We start from the raw sequence: 15,076 nt of genomic DNA, 5'->3' as shown, positions 1-15,076 counted from the left end.
AGGGCGCTCTCTATAGACTTCTGTCCTGTGGCAGGTCCATATTGAACGGTGATCTCCATGCAGTCACCTTGCTGCAGCAGAATTAATACCAGAGAGTTCCTGGCTTTAGAAGTTTTCAACCAAACTTGCACACCCAAAGGAAGAAAGGGTAAGTAGGTTTGGTATGTGGTATGTCATCTTCCTGAGAGAGAAAACACAATAAGATAGCTGCGGTGCATGTTTAAAAAAAAAACAAGTTAGCCCCTCCATAGGTGTAGGCACACCTGCCATTTTGTAAATGGGTTTGATTTATTTTTAAGAAAATGTTACAAAATGGTAGAGTAGGCGTGCGCACGGCTGCCATCTTGTAACCTTTTGTTCTTAAAACAACTGAAAACAAATTACAAGATCGCCAACGTGTATGTGTTGTCAAGCACGGCATACCATCTTGGAAAGAGTTGATTAGCTTTAAGAAAAAAGTATACAGAGAACGCAGTCATGCATGCATGTGCGTCCACAAGCAAATGGCCATTTGGAATGGATGACTCGGATACATTTAAAGATGGCCTTGTTCATACGAGTGGTGGTAAATAGTTTGAGAGGACTGGGGGGATCGAGTGAATGCATGGCAGAGTTAATTTCAGATCATGCTTAAACAGCAAGAGAACAGTGGAAGGGAGCAGAGAAGAAAGGGCAGGGAGAGAAAATGGTTTGTCAACCAGTTCAATGCATGACATCAGCCGTGGAAGGATACAACTCATCCAATCAAAGTACTAAGGGAGTGAAATGCTCATGGGCAGAACAAACAATAATAGAGAAGAAAGCCATCAAACGAAGAGCAGAGTTAGGCACCCAAGCCATCCAACTGTAAGCAAAGAACTGATCCAAAACCTATTCCAAGTATCTATAACCTATTGACTACAGTAGCTTTGCAAGAGACAGTAAACGCTGCCTGTAACTAGACCTACATATGAAACAACTGTCAGTGCAAGAAGAAAGTAGCTCACCCTTTATTACAATAAACAAAACACATCAAGGAAATGACTGAGCGCCAATCCCAGACTCAGATAATGACAGTGGGGATTTCAGACAACAGACAGTTTTGCCGTTTCACAAGACTCTGGGAGATGCTGATATTTTTGACAAATAAACACAACAGAACATTGAAACAAAGCCCCATCATGGGAAAATAACACACTAGAACAATAAACAAGAAGTACAATTATTTACAGCAGTTTCACATCTCTCCGTCCTAAGTTGTCCTCTCTATTCGGAATAATATATTTTTGCCTTTGATACACAGTTTGCTATGCATATATTTCAATAGAAAAAAAAATAGTCCTTGCATTTCCAAGGCAGCATGTGACTGAGAGTTTTTTTGCAGCACAAAAGCAAGTTCTGCAGCCTTTATTCGCTTTGACTGACACATACTTCTTTGTGGTCGTTCTCTCCCATTTTATTGGCTTTGAATGGTTTGAGATGTTGGGAAACGGATTAATACTGGCTACCTTGGTGAATCCTTGGATGAAAATACCATCCCACAGTGGTCTGGTACGGTGTCATCCATTGAGTCAGAGAAAGATACCAACAGCAGACATATATACCATGGTGGGTTAGGATTAAGTGCAGTGGTCCTCAGTGCCTCTGATGACTGTTCCACCTCCTCCATGAGGAGATTCACCCCTTCTCCGCAGACACAACTGCCACAAAGCATTCAGTCAGGACACTAGCAAGCGGCTCTTGGAATGCAGGAGCCGAGAAGGCGCCCGCAAGCAGCCCAGCTTATTCCGGAGGGAGTTCTTGATGACAGAAGAGCTGGTAGGCTGGTACTGCTCCTGGCTCATGACATAGGCTGGGAACAGGGGTTCAAGAAGAAATCACACCTTATTAAATACTTATAAATACAGTGCGTACCTCACAATAGACATCTGAAAGTGGCCCACAAACGCACTTAACCTCTCCCCAACTTTTTGAAATGCTAGAACTAAGACTCAGTGTTCACTGCCCCAAGCCAAGGTTTGTCTGCTACTTTGTAAGTGCTTCAAAAAATACCGCTCTGCATGGTCTTGGTGTCTCTGGTAACTTCTCTTATCCTCACACACCTAGGATAGTACATTCTGTGTATTGCTGGCATCCTCAGAAGTGCAGGAGGCATGGCTTTATGCCATTCCCCCTTATAAACGTGTTGGGATAAGTAAAGCATCTATGGTGAGTGGCATGAGGAGGTGTACCTCCCTCTCACTTGGACTCCAGGGACTCGGAGGAGCCTGTATCATGGAGGCTGGCAGGCTCTTCAAAGGCCAAGGCCGACTAACAATGCTAGGTAAATGTTTGCATCTTTGCACGAGTAGCTAACTGTGGTGTAGCTAACTCTACGGTATAGCGCATTCAAGCATGTGCCAGATTGCACAGCAATCACTCACCTACAGGTTTCAACATATTAAATGGGATGATTTTAGTATAGGAAAACAGGAAAAGGACTCCAGCAAATGAGACATGGGTAATAAGATATAAGGATGAGAAAAGTGGGGGGCGGGGAGGGAGGAGTGGCAAATTGGGGTATATTACACCAACAAACCAGCCTGAATAAAGTCATGGCAAGATCATCAAAACTGGATTACCAATGTGAAGGACATACAGAGCCACTTTTGGGCATTGCCTGGGGACAAAATAGAATCTTCAGTGGGTTGGCAGACCGAGAAGAGGGAAGGACAGTGGGAAATCATCCAACTCGTAGGAAGCATCATCAGAACCATGCCCAGAATGTATTTTGAGAATTCTTCCAGAGTAGAAGAATAAGAAAAGTGAAGGGGACAAAAACAAGTAAGCCAGGTTCCTGGTGCACAAAAAAGATGGCCCACAATAGTGCAGATAATGCCAGTAGCACTGTATCCCTATAGCTATTTTTCCCATGAATTCCTGCCCATTCATACTCTGTGGAGTCAACCTATACTCGAGTGATGTTATAACTTAGCTGCCACAACTATGACCCCTTCTCTTTTTTTCTCCTTGCGATTGGCAACAGGGTCCCTATTTTATGATTGTGCGAGCTAAAAAATAATAATAATTCACTCCTCTAACGTGGGTATAGGGTCAAGTCAACCAGCATTTATTTTCCCTCCCTCTGGACTAATGTAGCATGAGGACAAAGGAAAACAGAGGCAACACTATTTCACCAATTTTGTCACTGGCAGTAGAGAAGGTGGGCATCCAAAACCTCAATTCAGCCAATGCATTTCTCGGCTTGAACTAGCGATGACAGCGTACAGCATCAGACTCTGCATATTTCAAGGGCCTGCCTTGTTGTAAGGCACAAAGATATACTGTAAGCCATTTGTCATGATCACTAGCTGTCAGTCTATGTGCTGCTAGAACTCTAAATAATTCCATAAAGCAGCTGTTGGCAAAGACAGCTAATCAGAAAAGGTTTTAGGCTAAAAATAGGACACACTCAAAATTAGACATCACCCTTTGCCTCCATGCTTCCTACTCCTCCCCTTCCTCCTCATACCTACGATGGTGCCCACCACCCGCGGGTTCAGGCACTGCAGACCATTCTCTCCAGAGAGGTTGCTCTTGGCTTGCTCATCACGGGTGAAGAAGATGTCGAGAAGCAGCCGAGCAAGAGCAGTTTGGCTGCGGGCGCTGGAGCGGGCCAGGGTGAGCTGACCCTCGTACAGGTACAGACCAGTGCCTAGGACCAGCTCGATCATCTAAGCAGGGAAAAATACGGGTCAGCTGGTGCGACAACAGGTTACCAAGAAAACAGCACTAATGACAAGGAAAGCTAAATCCTCAGAGCGTTTGAGGGGGCATTTAATGTACTGACAAACAACTTAGACACATGAACACGTCAAAGGGATTATATGAAGATCAGGAATAAGAAAATACATTCCATTGTCAGCATAAAAAAAGCCTTTGAGCAAATAAAGCATGTGCATCAGAGAGGCAGAAACAAACCCTTATCCTTACTCATTCTGTCTCTTGGCAGAAGCACTCGGAGATACCACTTCATACAGAACTGTGAGCAGTAAAGCAAGCTTTCCTCAGGCACACAACACACTAAGCTACTAATAAAGTTGGTTTTTCATCAAGACTGCAAATTGTGGAATTCAGTGCCACAATAGGGTAGTCATGGGAAGAATGCTGCATATTTCCCATGTTCTTAGGTATAAGATTCCTTAACATGCTGAAGCTGCTGAAGTCTTAGAAGAAGTAGTGTTGTTTCACTAATGAAAGTTCACTGAATTGATAAGTACCTTAGTTTCTGATATTTAGTTCTAACTGTAAATTCCTCACCTTTGAACAATCCCATATGCCAGACTGGACTAGAATTCCTTAAAGAAAGTGCTTCCAAATGCTTCAGGAGTCCGCAGTGACCCTGTGCCGCCCAGAGTCAGAACAGAGTGCATATAACGTCATTTCCTTTCTTTCTGTACCCTTAGATGCGGATCCAAAGCTCAGCTCCCAGATTTGTTAGTTTTATGGACTTCGTCTAAAATTCATAAGACATTGTGCCACAACAAATTTTAAACCGTGCAGCGACTGCAGGGAGCATATATCATCAATGATCCGCTACACTGGCTTTGACCACGCGTCACAAGGGCCCTCAACCGGTCAAGTACATACTCCAATCAGTAGCAGACATAGGCCACTGCCAGACGTTCTGTCCAACTATGAAATCACCAGTGTGCAGCAGTCAGCCGTGGAATACTATCACTAGTCCCTTCCATAACACCAGAACTATAGGTGACTGGAGGCAATGTTTTTTTTTTTTGGATAGAGGCGTTAAAAGTGTGCCACACATTCAAGTAAACAGATGAGGAGACTGACAACTTAAGCCCACCTCATTACACACACCAGCTCTGCACTGTACCTACTCCTACAAAATTATAGTGGGCTGGACACTTTCCCTGAGATGGAGCTAAAGACCCCTTCAGGCCCACCCACTAAGTAGAGTGCTTCCTTTGCAGTGGCTGTGCACAGGGCAACAGATGTCCTTGATGGTCTACTGTAGAAAGAAAATCTAACCTGCTGACTGAAATTTTACAACCAGGGCCTGCCTCATCAGAAACCTTGCTGGCCGTTAATGAGGCATTACAGATAACTTTGATGGCTTCTGACACAGTGCCGTCCTTCAGTTTGTCAACCTGTGGCTGGGTGTCGCAGGCCTGCCTCCGTCGACACAGCCTTTGTAACCAAACTATAGAAATTCTAACAGTGCAAGCAGCAACTTGTAAAGTCAGCCAAAGGCATTCCCTTCTGCCCCGCCGAATAGTGAATTGAAGCATTACGTTTTCTAGTTCACCAGCCTTACCCTATGTTCATTGAATGTGTTCCTTCTTTCGGGCTGCTACACACATACACTTTGGGATAGGACTACGGAGATATTGCCAGCTGTCCCGGAGGCCTTAATCTGTTCACGATCAACAAGATGCAGCCACTGAAGTCATTTGCGGCGTACCACAAGGATCTTCAATCAGCCCCACCCTCTTCAACGTATACATGTGCCCCCTCGCGGCCATCGCACACCAACACAACCTCAACATCATCTCCTACGCTGATGACACTCAACTGATCCTCTCACTCACCAAAGACCCTAACACCGCCAAAACCAACCTACATAAAGAAATGAGAGAAGTAGCCGAATGGATGAAGCACAGCCATCTGAAACTGAATTCCGACAAAACAGAAGTCCTTATCTTAGGTACCTCCCCCTCCGCCTGGGACGACTCGTGGTGGCCAGAATCCCTTGGAAAAGCACCCATCCCAACAGACCATGCACGGAACCTGGGCATCATTCTGGACTCTTCACTCTCGATGACCAGACAAGTCAACGCTGTTTCATCGTCTTGCTTCAACATTCTTCGCATGCTCAAAAAAACATTTCGCTGGATCCCCACTGAAACTAGAAAAACGGTCACCCACGCACTGGTTACAAGCCGCCTAGACTACGGAAACACCCTATACGCCGGTACCACCGCAAAACTTCAGAAAAAACTCCAACGCATCCAGAACGCATCAGCCAGACTCATTCTAGACATTCTGCGTAAAGATCACATTTCTGGACACCTGAAAAACCTCCACTGGCTCCCCATCAATAAAAGGATAACATTCCGCCTTCTAACCCACGCACACAAAGCACTTTACGAACTTGGACCCGAATGCCTCAACACACGGCTTTCTTTCTACACCCCCTCCCGCCAGCTACGCTCCTCCCACCTAGCCCTTGCTGCTGTACCTCGCATCAACAAAACCACCATGGGAGGAAGATCCTTCTCCTACCTGGCGGCTAAAACCTGGAACTCACTCCCCACTCACCTTCGCCTCACTCAGAACCACCCAGCATTCAGAAAGCAACTTAAAACCTGGATATTCGACAAGTAGCTCCCCACCCTTCTCCAAGCGCCTTGAGACCCTCTGGGTATGTAGCGCGCTATATAAATCACTGAATTGAATTGAATTGAACATACATGCTATGGGCTGACAACAGACTCTGTGGTCCACAATGTAGGAATCAGCATTGTAATCTGGCAACATGCATGCAACCGGATTTTCTGGGGATACTCAAGCATCCTCGATGAGTTTGTCCTTTGATGTGTCCATGCTCTTTGGGGAATATGCCTGCAGAAAGCTGGCTCTGTGCAGGCGCGCAACACCCATTGGGCTCACCGGGCTTCAGCCACCCCCGTCGTCTTCTCCAGCCCGGGCTAATTTGACACGCACTGAAATGATGAAAGAAGGCTGCGCATCGGAGCCGAGAAAGTCATTTTCATGATGCTTTCTGAGAGGCCCAGCAGCCAGAGCCAGCCAGCCAGCCTCTGAACAGTTTCAGTGAACCCCCTGCCCCCACCTCTTGTCATCTGATTAGAGTGTCCGAGCGGCGAGTTGTGCTTTACCCAGCTGCCTTCCTCTGCTGCTGGGGCCCAGGTTAGTGGATGCAATGGGGACAGACGTCTCATCCAAGAGTAATTTAAGCATAGCCCGAAGGTCAGGGGCAAAGAGTTGACGCTCCACTGAGGTGTGCTGCTTAAGCCGACACGACTAATGAGGTCTGTGGCTGAGCAGTAGTGATGTCATTGTTGTGTATGTTGAAAATAGACATGGGTGCGGTATTAGGCTTGGAAATGAATGTTTGTGTTAAGAAGAGGTTGTATTCGGGTGTCAATGTGTCAGTATAGGGACTTTCGCAGGAACTAATTACAGGCTGCGATGGCAGTGGAGTTATGTTTGCGTGCACATGTCGCAGTGCACACTGGTATCTGTACTGGAGCATCCACGTGGCTTCAATGCACTAAATCAATTTGATGCACGTCCAGGTATCTGGGAGGGAGGTGGGGGGGGGGAGAGGGAGGGAAGTGAAAGAGAGAGAGAGAAAGAGAGGGTGAGAGAGAGAGAAGGGTGAGAGGGGGAGAAGAGAGAGAGAGAGAGAGAAACACCAGGTCTCTAAATAGGCGGAATGTTGGCAATTGGATTAGGAAACCAAATGGATTCAATCTCACACACACAAAATATCACTTGCTAATATTTCTCTTCAACATCACAACCCTGTATAGATACATTTCTGCTGCTCCTCTTTTTACTTTTCTCCCATTGCCCCCTTCATTCCAGTTTAGAAGCTAAAACAGTGGGGGCCACAAACTCTACTATACTGGAGGTTAGGGCCACAATCACTATCCTTTCTAGCTTTTTCTTGAGGCTCTCACTTGTGGCTTGTAGACTCATGTTCTCTTTCTATGCCTCTTATGCTTTCAGCAATAAGCAAGTGCTGCACTAAAAGATTCAGCCAGTCCCTCCCAAGAGCACCTCCCAGGCACACTGCACTGAGTTACTGATTCCATATCCCTCATTGAGTCCATCTCACTCCCTGAGTGTGTATTTGGGATCACAGTGGTCTGGCGCTCCATGGTCCGAAGGCCGGGTAGTTGAGCCTCGCTCCTCATAAATGCAGGCTCTCTTGCAATCCTAGTCTAGCGTAATCCCTTCTCCTGACCAGCCTCTGCCCTGTGGTTTAACCCAACTTCTGTCCTGGGCAAATGATTGTTGAGAAGAGTTCATCCCAGGAAGCCAGCAATCAGTGCAGAAGGCAGGCCTCTCACAGTGCTCAGACACACCCAGTACCCAACCAAGGTACAGAAGGCACAAAACGTAAGCACTTGGAGGCACTGCCATGTCTGAAAACTCAGTTGCAGTCCTGCTTAGAAGTTGCCCTGACACTAGAGGAGCAATGCACCAAAGTGTACGTGACCGCACAATCTACTTCATTGGTCCACTTCCTTGAGGAGCAGACACCAACACTGCACAATAATTTGCCTCTCAGGAGTCTTATCTGGAATTTGCAGCCTGTTGCATCAGGACACAGTCACCAGCAGCAATCCCTTCTTCAAGGGCAGTGGACTCCATGGCAGACCAACCAGATTCATCTTAACCCTCAGACAGCAAGTAGCTGCTGCTTCAACACTCCCTGTTTCTCCTTGATCCAGCTGCAGGATTTGGCTGTATGCTGTCATCCTTCACAGATTTCTTCCTGGATGCTTTGTATGCAAATTTGAAAGGCTGGGAGACACCCCTTGGCCCAATAAACTGTCACAGCACCTGGTAACTCCCACTTTCCTTGGTGCAACTCTCACAGTCAACTATGCAGCTCCTGAGATCATCCTTCGGTCCCAGGGCAGCGGACTCAATTGGTATCACTGTCCTGATACAGGGTACCATCTCTGCCTTTGGTCCCAGATGCAGATGCCTCTGTGTGGACAATTGTCCAGTATTGGATCTTTCATGGATTCACATGTTTGAACCTTCCCCATCGTCGAGCTTGGAGTCCCACAGTATCATTACAATAAAGTCTAATGTTAAACATAGCCCTTAGGCTGTAAACGTTTCCACTTATGTTACCTGTTCCCATCATTTGAAAAGAACCAAACTCTAACTCTGTGGCCGTTTTGGACTTCCTCCGTCTATTGGAAGTCCTGCAAATACGACTAAGCTTATCAATGCATTCTGCTGATTAGTTGGAGTTTGGTTCTTTTTAAATGAATAAAGAGGTCTGCCCCTTAGTCCATAGGCTTGTTCCCATTATTAACGACATCCCGCCGTCCCCTGTTCCATCTGTCAGAAACACTGATTGGCTCTTTTTTAAATTAAAGGAAAGTGGCAAGCATATGGCTAGGGATGTGGCTTGGGCTCAAACGACATATGCACATTTATGCATGTAACACACTAATGACGTGCAAACGCTCTGCATTACACAACTATTGAACCCTATCCACATCCTGGGAAAGAGCCTACCAAGTAATGAAGTCCCCACAAGCCCCCATAGAGAAATGGGAGTATGTGGCCGCACCATGTGTGGTCGCATCGTAATTATGCGGTCGGGACTGCCAACTGGAGGTCTGTCAGTCCCAAATCCGCGATGTTGTCCGTTGGAGGTAACTCCGACCAACATCATAATTGGGCCCAAAGTGTGTCATTCTGCCAGGGGAGAGAACCACATACTTGCAAAAGGAACTGTGCCATGTTACATAACAAGACATACTTTTTTTCTTACAGCATTCATCCTCTGGCTTGTGAAGCTGTTTGACTACATGCTCATTGTAGTCAAACAACATCCTTTGCATGAAGTAGAGCTCACAGCAATTCCCCCAATAGTTTTTCATCACTGTATATGATATGTTATACTTTGATGCCTTTTTAAAACAAGCATTTGTAATGCAATAGGTTTTGCATTACTGTAAGTGTGAGCTATTGGAGCTAGAGGAGGTTACCTGCAAAACATAAAGAATAATATAGAGCATCCCATGCCCATTGTTTGACTAGTAAGTGTGTGCTCTGATTGTTGTCCGGTTTCAAATGCAGAATTCATCACATGTTTTCTCCGCTTGACCTGAGCATTAATCGATCCTGATTATCTGCCATTTTAGCCCCGCCCCATTGATTAACATTAGCCACGCCCCTTCATTTGCCATGTTAGCCCCCCCCCGAAATAAAGACCTAGTTGCGCCCCTGGCTCTGTGTATACTACACCAAAGTAAGGTATGGTGTGCATAGAGCCCAGTGGATCACCAGAAGCTTTACAGAGGTTAAAGTAAATAACACCTTACTGTCTTTTGAGGTTGTGTGGTTGACCAGTTTGGCTTATCAGAGGGCTGTGTTAAGCATTTATTGTATGGCCACTCAGACTCGTGCCATGGGAGTCTGGTGCAGAGTGGACAGGACTCACGGTTCCAGATGGCACAGGAGCCCTTGGAGTGGATTTCTTCGGGACAGGTCAGTAGTCCAGCAGAAGGCAGCAGTGCTCCTAGGCTTTTCAGAGGCTGTTGCCTGCAAGACAGTCCGCCTTTTCGTTGCAGGCTTTTCGAAGCTAGAGACAGGCCAGTAAGGCTGGGGCCAATGTAGTGGTCATCTTCAGGCTTCTCTGCATGGTCGGTCGGCTTCAGGGACGTCTTCTTTCTTAGGTCATCGCAGATCAGAATTCCTGGGTTCAGGGATGCCCCTAGTGTACTAAACCTTTGTGGTGTTACCGGGAGTCACACTTAGTAGCCAATGGGCTACTTCCAATTAGAATGACTACACTCTCTATGTGCCTATTCCCTTTGGCTAAAATACTTCCATCCAATATAGAGGATTTTTAAAGGAGGTCACTTCAGCTCAGGGCACCTTAGGGGTGGTCCTGGCTGGAAGGGGACACACCTCTCCTGACCATTGTTCCCTGGAACCTGCATGCGCACAGGGCCTTTTCCAAGCGTGCACACAGTCGATCAAAGCACACAAGTCTCAGATTCACAAGGCATTTAGACCATTCACCAGCCACGGCCCTTTAAATAGAAGCGCTGCGAAAAGTACAGTCTTTTCCTTGGTGGTGAAGTGCAGTGTGCATCTAAAACGCAAGGGGGAGCAGCAGGTTTTCATTTTCAGATTAGGGCCTGTGGCCTCGTTCTTGTTAGAAGTAACAATAATGTTTTATTTCATGTTGGCTTGGTATGCTTCTAAGCTCTTGTCAAACTACCGCTGTTCGCACAGTAGAATCAGAGCTGCTTTGCACTTTCATTGTTATAACATGCACTGTAAACAACATGCCGGTCCCTACAGCGCAGGCTCTCTCCCCGTGATCCCCTCACCACCTGCTATACATTTGTACAATCAGGCATAGACCGGCCCCTGGTCGAGTTTGCTCAAATTAAATAAAGAAACTGCTGTGCTTTAGGTTCAGACTTTGAGCCTGGTAAATATTTTTCGACTGCTTTTTTAATTGTTTTTTGTTTTGTTTGGTTTCAAATGATGAATTACGATGGACATCCCCGATGTTTTTTATGCCATTGCTGTTTGGCTTTAGCACTTGGCGCGGTCATAACTGGCAATGATCTTGTGTGGGGGAGGGGGGTAATGTGTTCAAAATAACCTTTCGGTTTAAAAGCAATTGCTACAGATTTCCTTTGGTGTCCAGCAGTTTCATGCAACAATAAAAGTGTTGAGATAACTCTGGTGATTAATGCTCCTGCTGGAGGGAGAAAGAGCAGAGAAGGTCTAGTGGCAGGGTCAGGTTATTATGTATCAGTAGAGCAAAGGGTTAATTTGCCTGCTACAAAGGTGTAACATGCAGCTCACAGAACTGAGTGCAAGTGAACACAATGAGTTAGTTTCTTCACAAACTTTTCTGTCAGTTTCAAAATGACTATTACAAAAGCCTTCCCCAGTTTAGGTGGGCGTCGACGGTTACTGTTGGAAAAAGCCCAAAGATGTTCACCTAACACCACATAGTACAACAACACAAATAATGTAATTCCCTTAAAATAGTTTCCCTATTTATCACAGATAAAAGCTTGCTGCAAGTGAATACTGAGTTGCCAAACCAAAAGTGAATACTCATGGTTTACTGCAGGAATTAAGACCTGCTTTACTTTGAAAGGCTTACTGAGTACAATGAATGTGGATCCAACATTGGGCCGGGAACAGGCCAATACATGTAAGCTATGGACCAGGGGTCTCCAACCAGTAGCTCGGGAGTTACTGGTAGCTCACTAGCACCCCCAAAGTAGCTCTCAGTTGTGAAGCCAAACCAATCTCAGAGATTCTGTGTATATTAAAAAAGGCAGCACTGCTCATTTCACTACCCTTAAGAGTTATAGACAGTCAAACCATTGGCAGGGCCTGTTGAGAACACTCAAACACACACTGTGGTGGCCTATCAATCATTAAATCAGGGATTTATAGAGCGCATTACTCACCTGTGAGGGTCTCAAGGCGCTGGGGAGTGTGTGGGGGGGATTTGGGCAGCTCAGGTCATTTGAAAAGCCAGGTCTTGAGGCTCTTCCTGAATCCTTTCAGTTTGGGGCTTCATCTGATGCTGAGGGGGAGTTCATTTCAGGTCTTGGTCATGATGTAGGAGAAGGGTGTGCCTCCTGTTCTCGTTCTGTGGATGCAGTAGATTTCGGCCAAGGCCTGGTCAGTGGAGCGGGGGGTTTCTCTTTTTTTCTCTTGGAGGTGTAGAAGGAGATTCTTTCATTGAGGTATTGGGGTCCAATGCTGTGGAGGGCTTTATAGGTGTGTGTGTGAGCAGATTGAAGGTCATTATTGTTTCGATTGGGAGCCAGTGGAGTGCTCGTATATGCTGGGTAATGTGGTGTTGTTGTGGGATGCGGCGGATGAGTCTGGCTGCCGTGTTCTGGATAGTCTGAAGTTTGTGGAGTAGAAATTTGTTGATTCTGGCAAATAGGGCGTTCCCGTAGTCCAGCCTGCTGGTAATGAGTGCATGGGTGACGGTCTTCCTGGATTCGGGAGGTGGGTCCATTTGAAGGTCTTGCTGAGTATGGGGAGGGTATTGAATCATGTGGAAGCTGCAGCATTGGCCTATGAGTCTGCTGTATGAACCATCTTTATCCACTTTAAATCTGCCTAAGAAGGAGATTGGCCATGTTATCCGCCCTGGTTGATCAGTCGCACTGTGTGTGACATAGTAGCAGCAGTAACCAGGGCTTACCCACCAACAGGTGTGACTGCAAGAACTAAATGTAAAAATGTGTTGGTTGGGAGCATGTTCAACCAAAGACCCGAGGAGAAGAGAGTATGCATCCAGGGCAGAGAAAATTAAAAGCATCACTTTTTTTTTTGTGGGTGTGTGACATAGTGTCCTTCCCAAATAAACAGTGTTGATTCCTTAACCCCTTCGACACTCATGACGAGCTGGGCTCGTCATGGTGTAGCCTCCTCATACACTGATGACGAGCCCAGCTCGTCATAAAACAATATAAAAAAGCAAATCCCAGCACAGGAGGGGAATTGCCTTAGCAGCCATGGAGTTAAAGCTACTCCTAGCTTCAAGGACTGCCAAATATGTATGCTGGTATCCATCATAGTATTATCTCTGACGCAATTGTGCCCATTCCTGGTATAATTGTGCCATAGACATAATATTTTCGTCCTTGACTATTTTGGGCATACAAGTATAGTAATTACACACTTGCTACCATCACTGACATATTAAGAGCATGACTGGCCTGCTTTTAGCCATTCCTGACAGAGTGGCAACAGCTTCTCCCATAACAATGGCCATAACTGAGGTATGTTGGGCATCCAGCTGTGGCTCAGTGATAGCCCCGGTTTGATAGTGGGCATTATTGGCATTCTTAGTGTTATGGTGAGGAAGCATGGCCTATGATTCCAATACCTGGGTATTTGAAGCATAATTTCTCCATGAGGGACATTTTTACATGGCAGTACTCAATGAAAACTAAAAGCCGATGTTTAGGGACTGTATTTTCTAATGATAAAAACTGATTTGATTTTTAAAGGAAAAAATGATGCTTTTTCAGAAAAGGTTTTTCTTCTGGAAAATGGAGTTTGATTGCTCAAAATGAAAAGGGATTTTGATAGAAAAATATGTATATTTTCAAAAACTAATATGCTAATGACGACAACATTTTGCAATTGTAAAACACATTTAAAGTTGTTAGCTGAATGATAATTCAATTTGAGTAGGGGAGACTTACTGTTGTCGTAATACCCTTTGTGGCACACAGCATGTGATGATTTGAATTTTACTTGATTACAAGCATTTAATATTGATAAACGTTTTCCTAACATTCTGCTGATAGCTTCACCTGAAATTTTTGGGTGGTTACTACTGATAATTGTGCTTAGGGTGGTCATAGTGTAATGTTAATACATATCATCAGCATTTTACAGTGATAAAATATGCTAGTAGCTCAGGAGGACTTTCCTTGAGCAGAATTAGCTCTCTCTACAGAAAAGGTTGGAGACCTCTGCTATGGACCAACCTGTGAGTAGGTGATGTGTGCACCTACTGCAGGAGCCTGAGCTTTAATAGAAGCATGCACAGATAGCAACTTTGCAAGTCTGACTTTACCAAAGCGACACAATTTAAAAGAGATACATTGGGACTTGCAGTGTTAGAGTCTAAGATTGAAGAGAGAGCTGATGCTAACACATTCGAGCACCAAGATAACTGACAGTAGATACTTTGATAGAAGCGACAAAGTGATGGAGGATTCAGATCATCACTCAGTGGCGGCTCGCTGAGGGAGTGCTGCAGGGCAGTGTGGCAGGGACTTCTTAAGGATTTTGGGGGCCCTGGGCCAAACCTATTTTGGGGGCCCTGTTCGAACAACCTTGAATTGCCATGGATTTATATACTAGTCGGCTGCGCTCACATGCTTGCCGTGCTCAGTCTCGGCTGCAGCGCACAGAGATCTTGCATTGCTGCACACAGAGGAAAAAATTTAGAGGGAATATTGCTCCAGACTACTAATTTTCCCACCAACCTGCCGCCAAGAGTAGAGCTTGGGCAGGGGGCGGGCCTCTCCACTAGCTGGAGAGGCCCTGGGAGCATAACAAAGGGCAGGACGCCTTTGAGGCTCACCACCCTGAATGCTGTTCCTGCTTGGGGGTAGGTGTGAAGCACCTCAACTTAGAGCAGGCTTTGTTTTTGACCCACGAGAGCACAAGGCTCCCACCTCAGGGGGTCAGAAACATGTCTGAAGCGGCAGGCTGGCGCAGACCAGTCAGCTACACACCAGAGAGTTGGTTCTTTTTCAGGGGGAAATCTCTAAGATGCCATCGAGAGTATTTTACAATAAATCTA

At 45.8% G+C, this 15,076-nt stretch overlaps 1 protein-coding gene across 3 annotated transcripts in view; it reads right to left on the bottom strand.

The window, feature by feature from the left end:
* Nucleotides 1–965: 965 nt before the first annotated feature.
* LOC147717876 (uncharacterized) overlaps nucleotides 966–15,076 on the bottom strand; it is a 38,493-nt gene continuing 24,382 nt past the window's right edge. For all 3 annotated transcript variants that reach the window (XM_086924641.1, XM_086924642.1, XM_086924643.1), the window contains 2 exons: nucleotides 3,491–3,692; nucleotides 966–1,831 (listed from right to left, as the gene is read on the bottom strand). In XM_086924641.1, the coding sequence (XP_086780767.1) occupies nucleotides 1,698–1,831; nucleotides 3,491–3,692 (336 nt within the window). In that variant the 3' untranslated portion in view covers nucleotides 966–1,697. The remainder of the gene's footprint in view (nucleotides 1,832–3,490; nucleotides 3,693–15,076) is intronic.

The sequence above is a fragment of the Lissotriton vulgaris genome, chromosome 5 (assembly GCF_964263255.1).
Source record: "Lissotriton vulgaris chromosome 5, aLisVul1.2, whole genome shotgun sequence".
In the NCBI taxonomy this organism is placed as follows: domain Eukaryota; kingdom Metazoa; phylum Chordata; class Amphibia; order Caudata; family Salamandridae; genus Lissotriton; species Lissotriton vulgaris.
The sequence above is the reverse complement of the archived record's forward strand: the minus strand, read 5'-3'. Positions and strand labels throughout refer to the sequence as shown.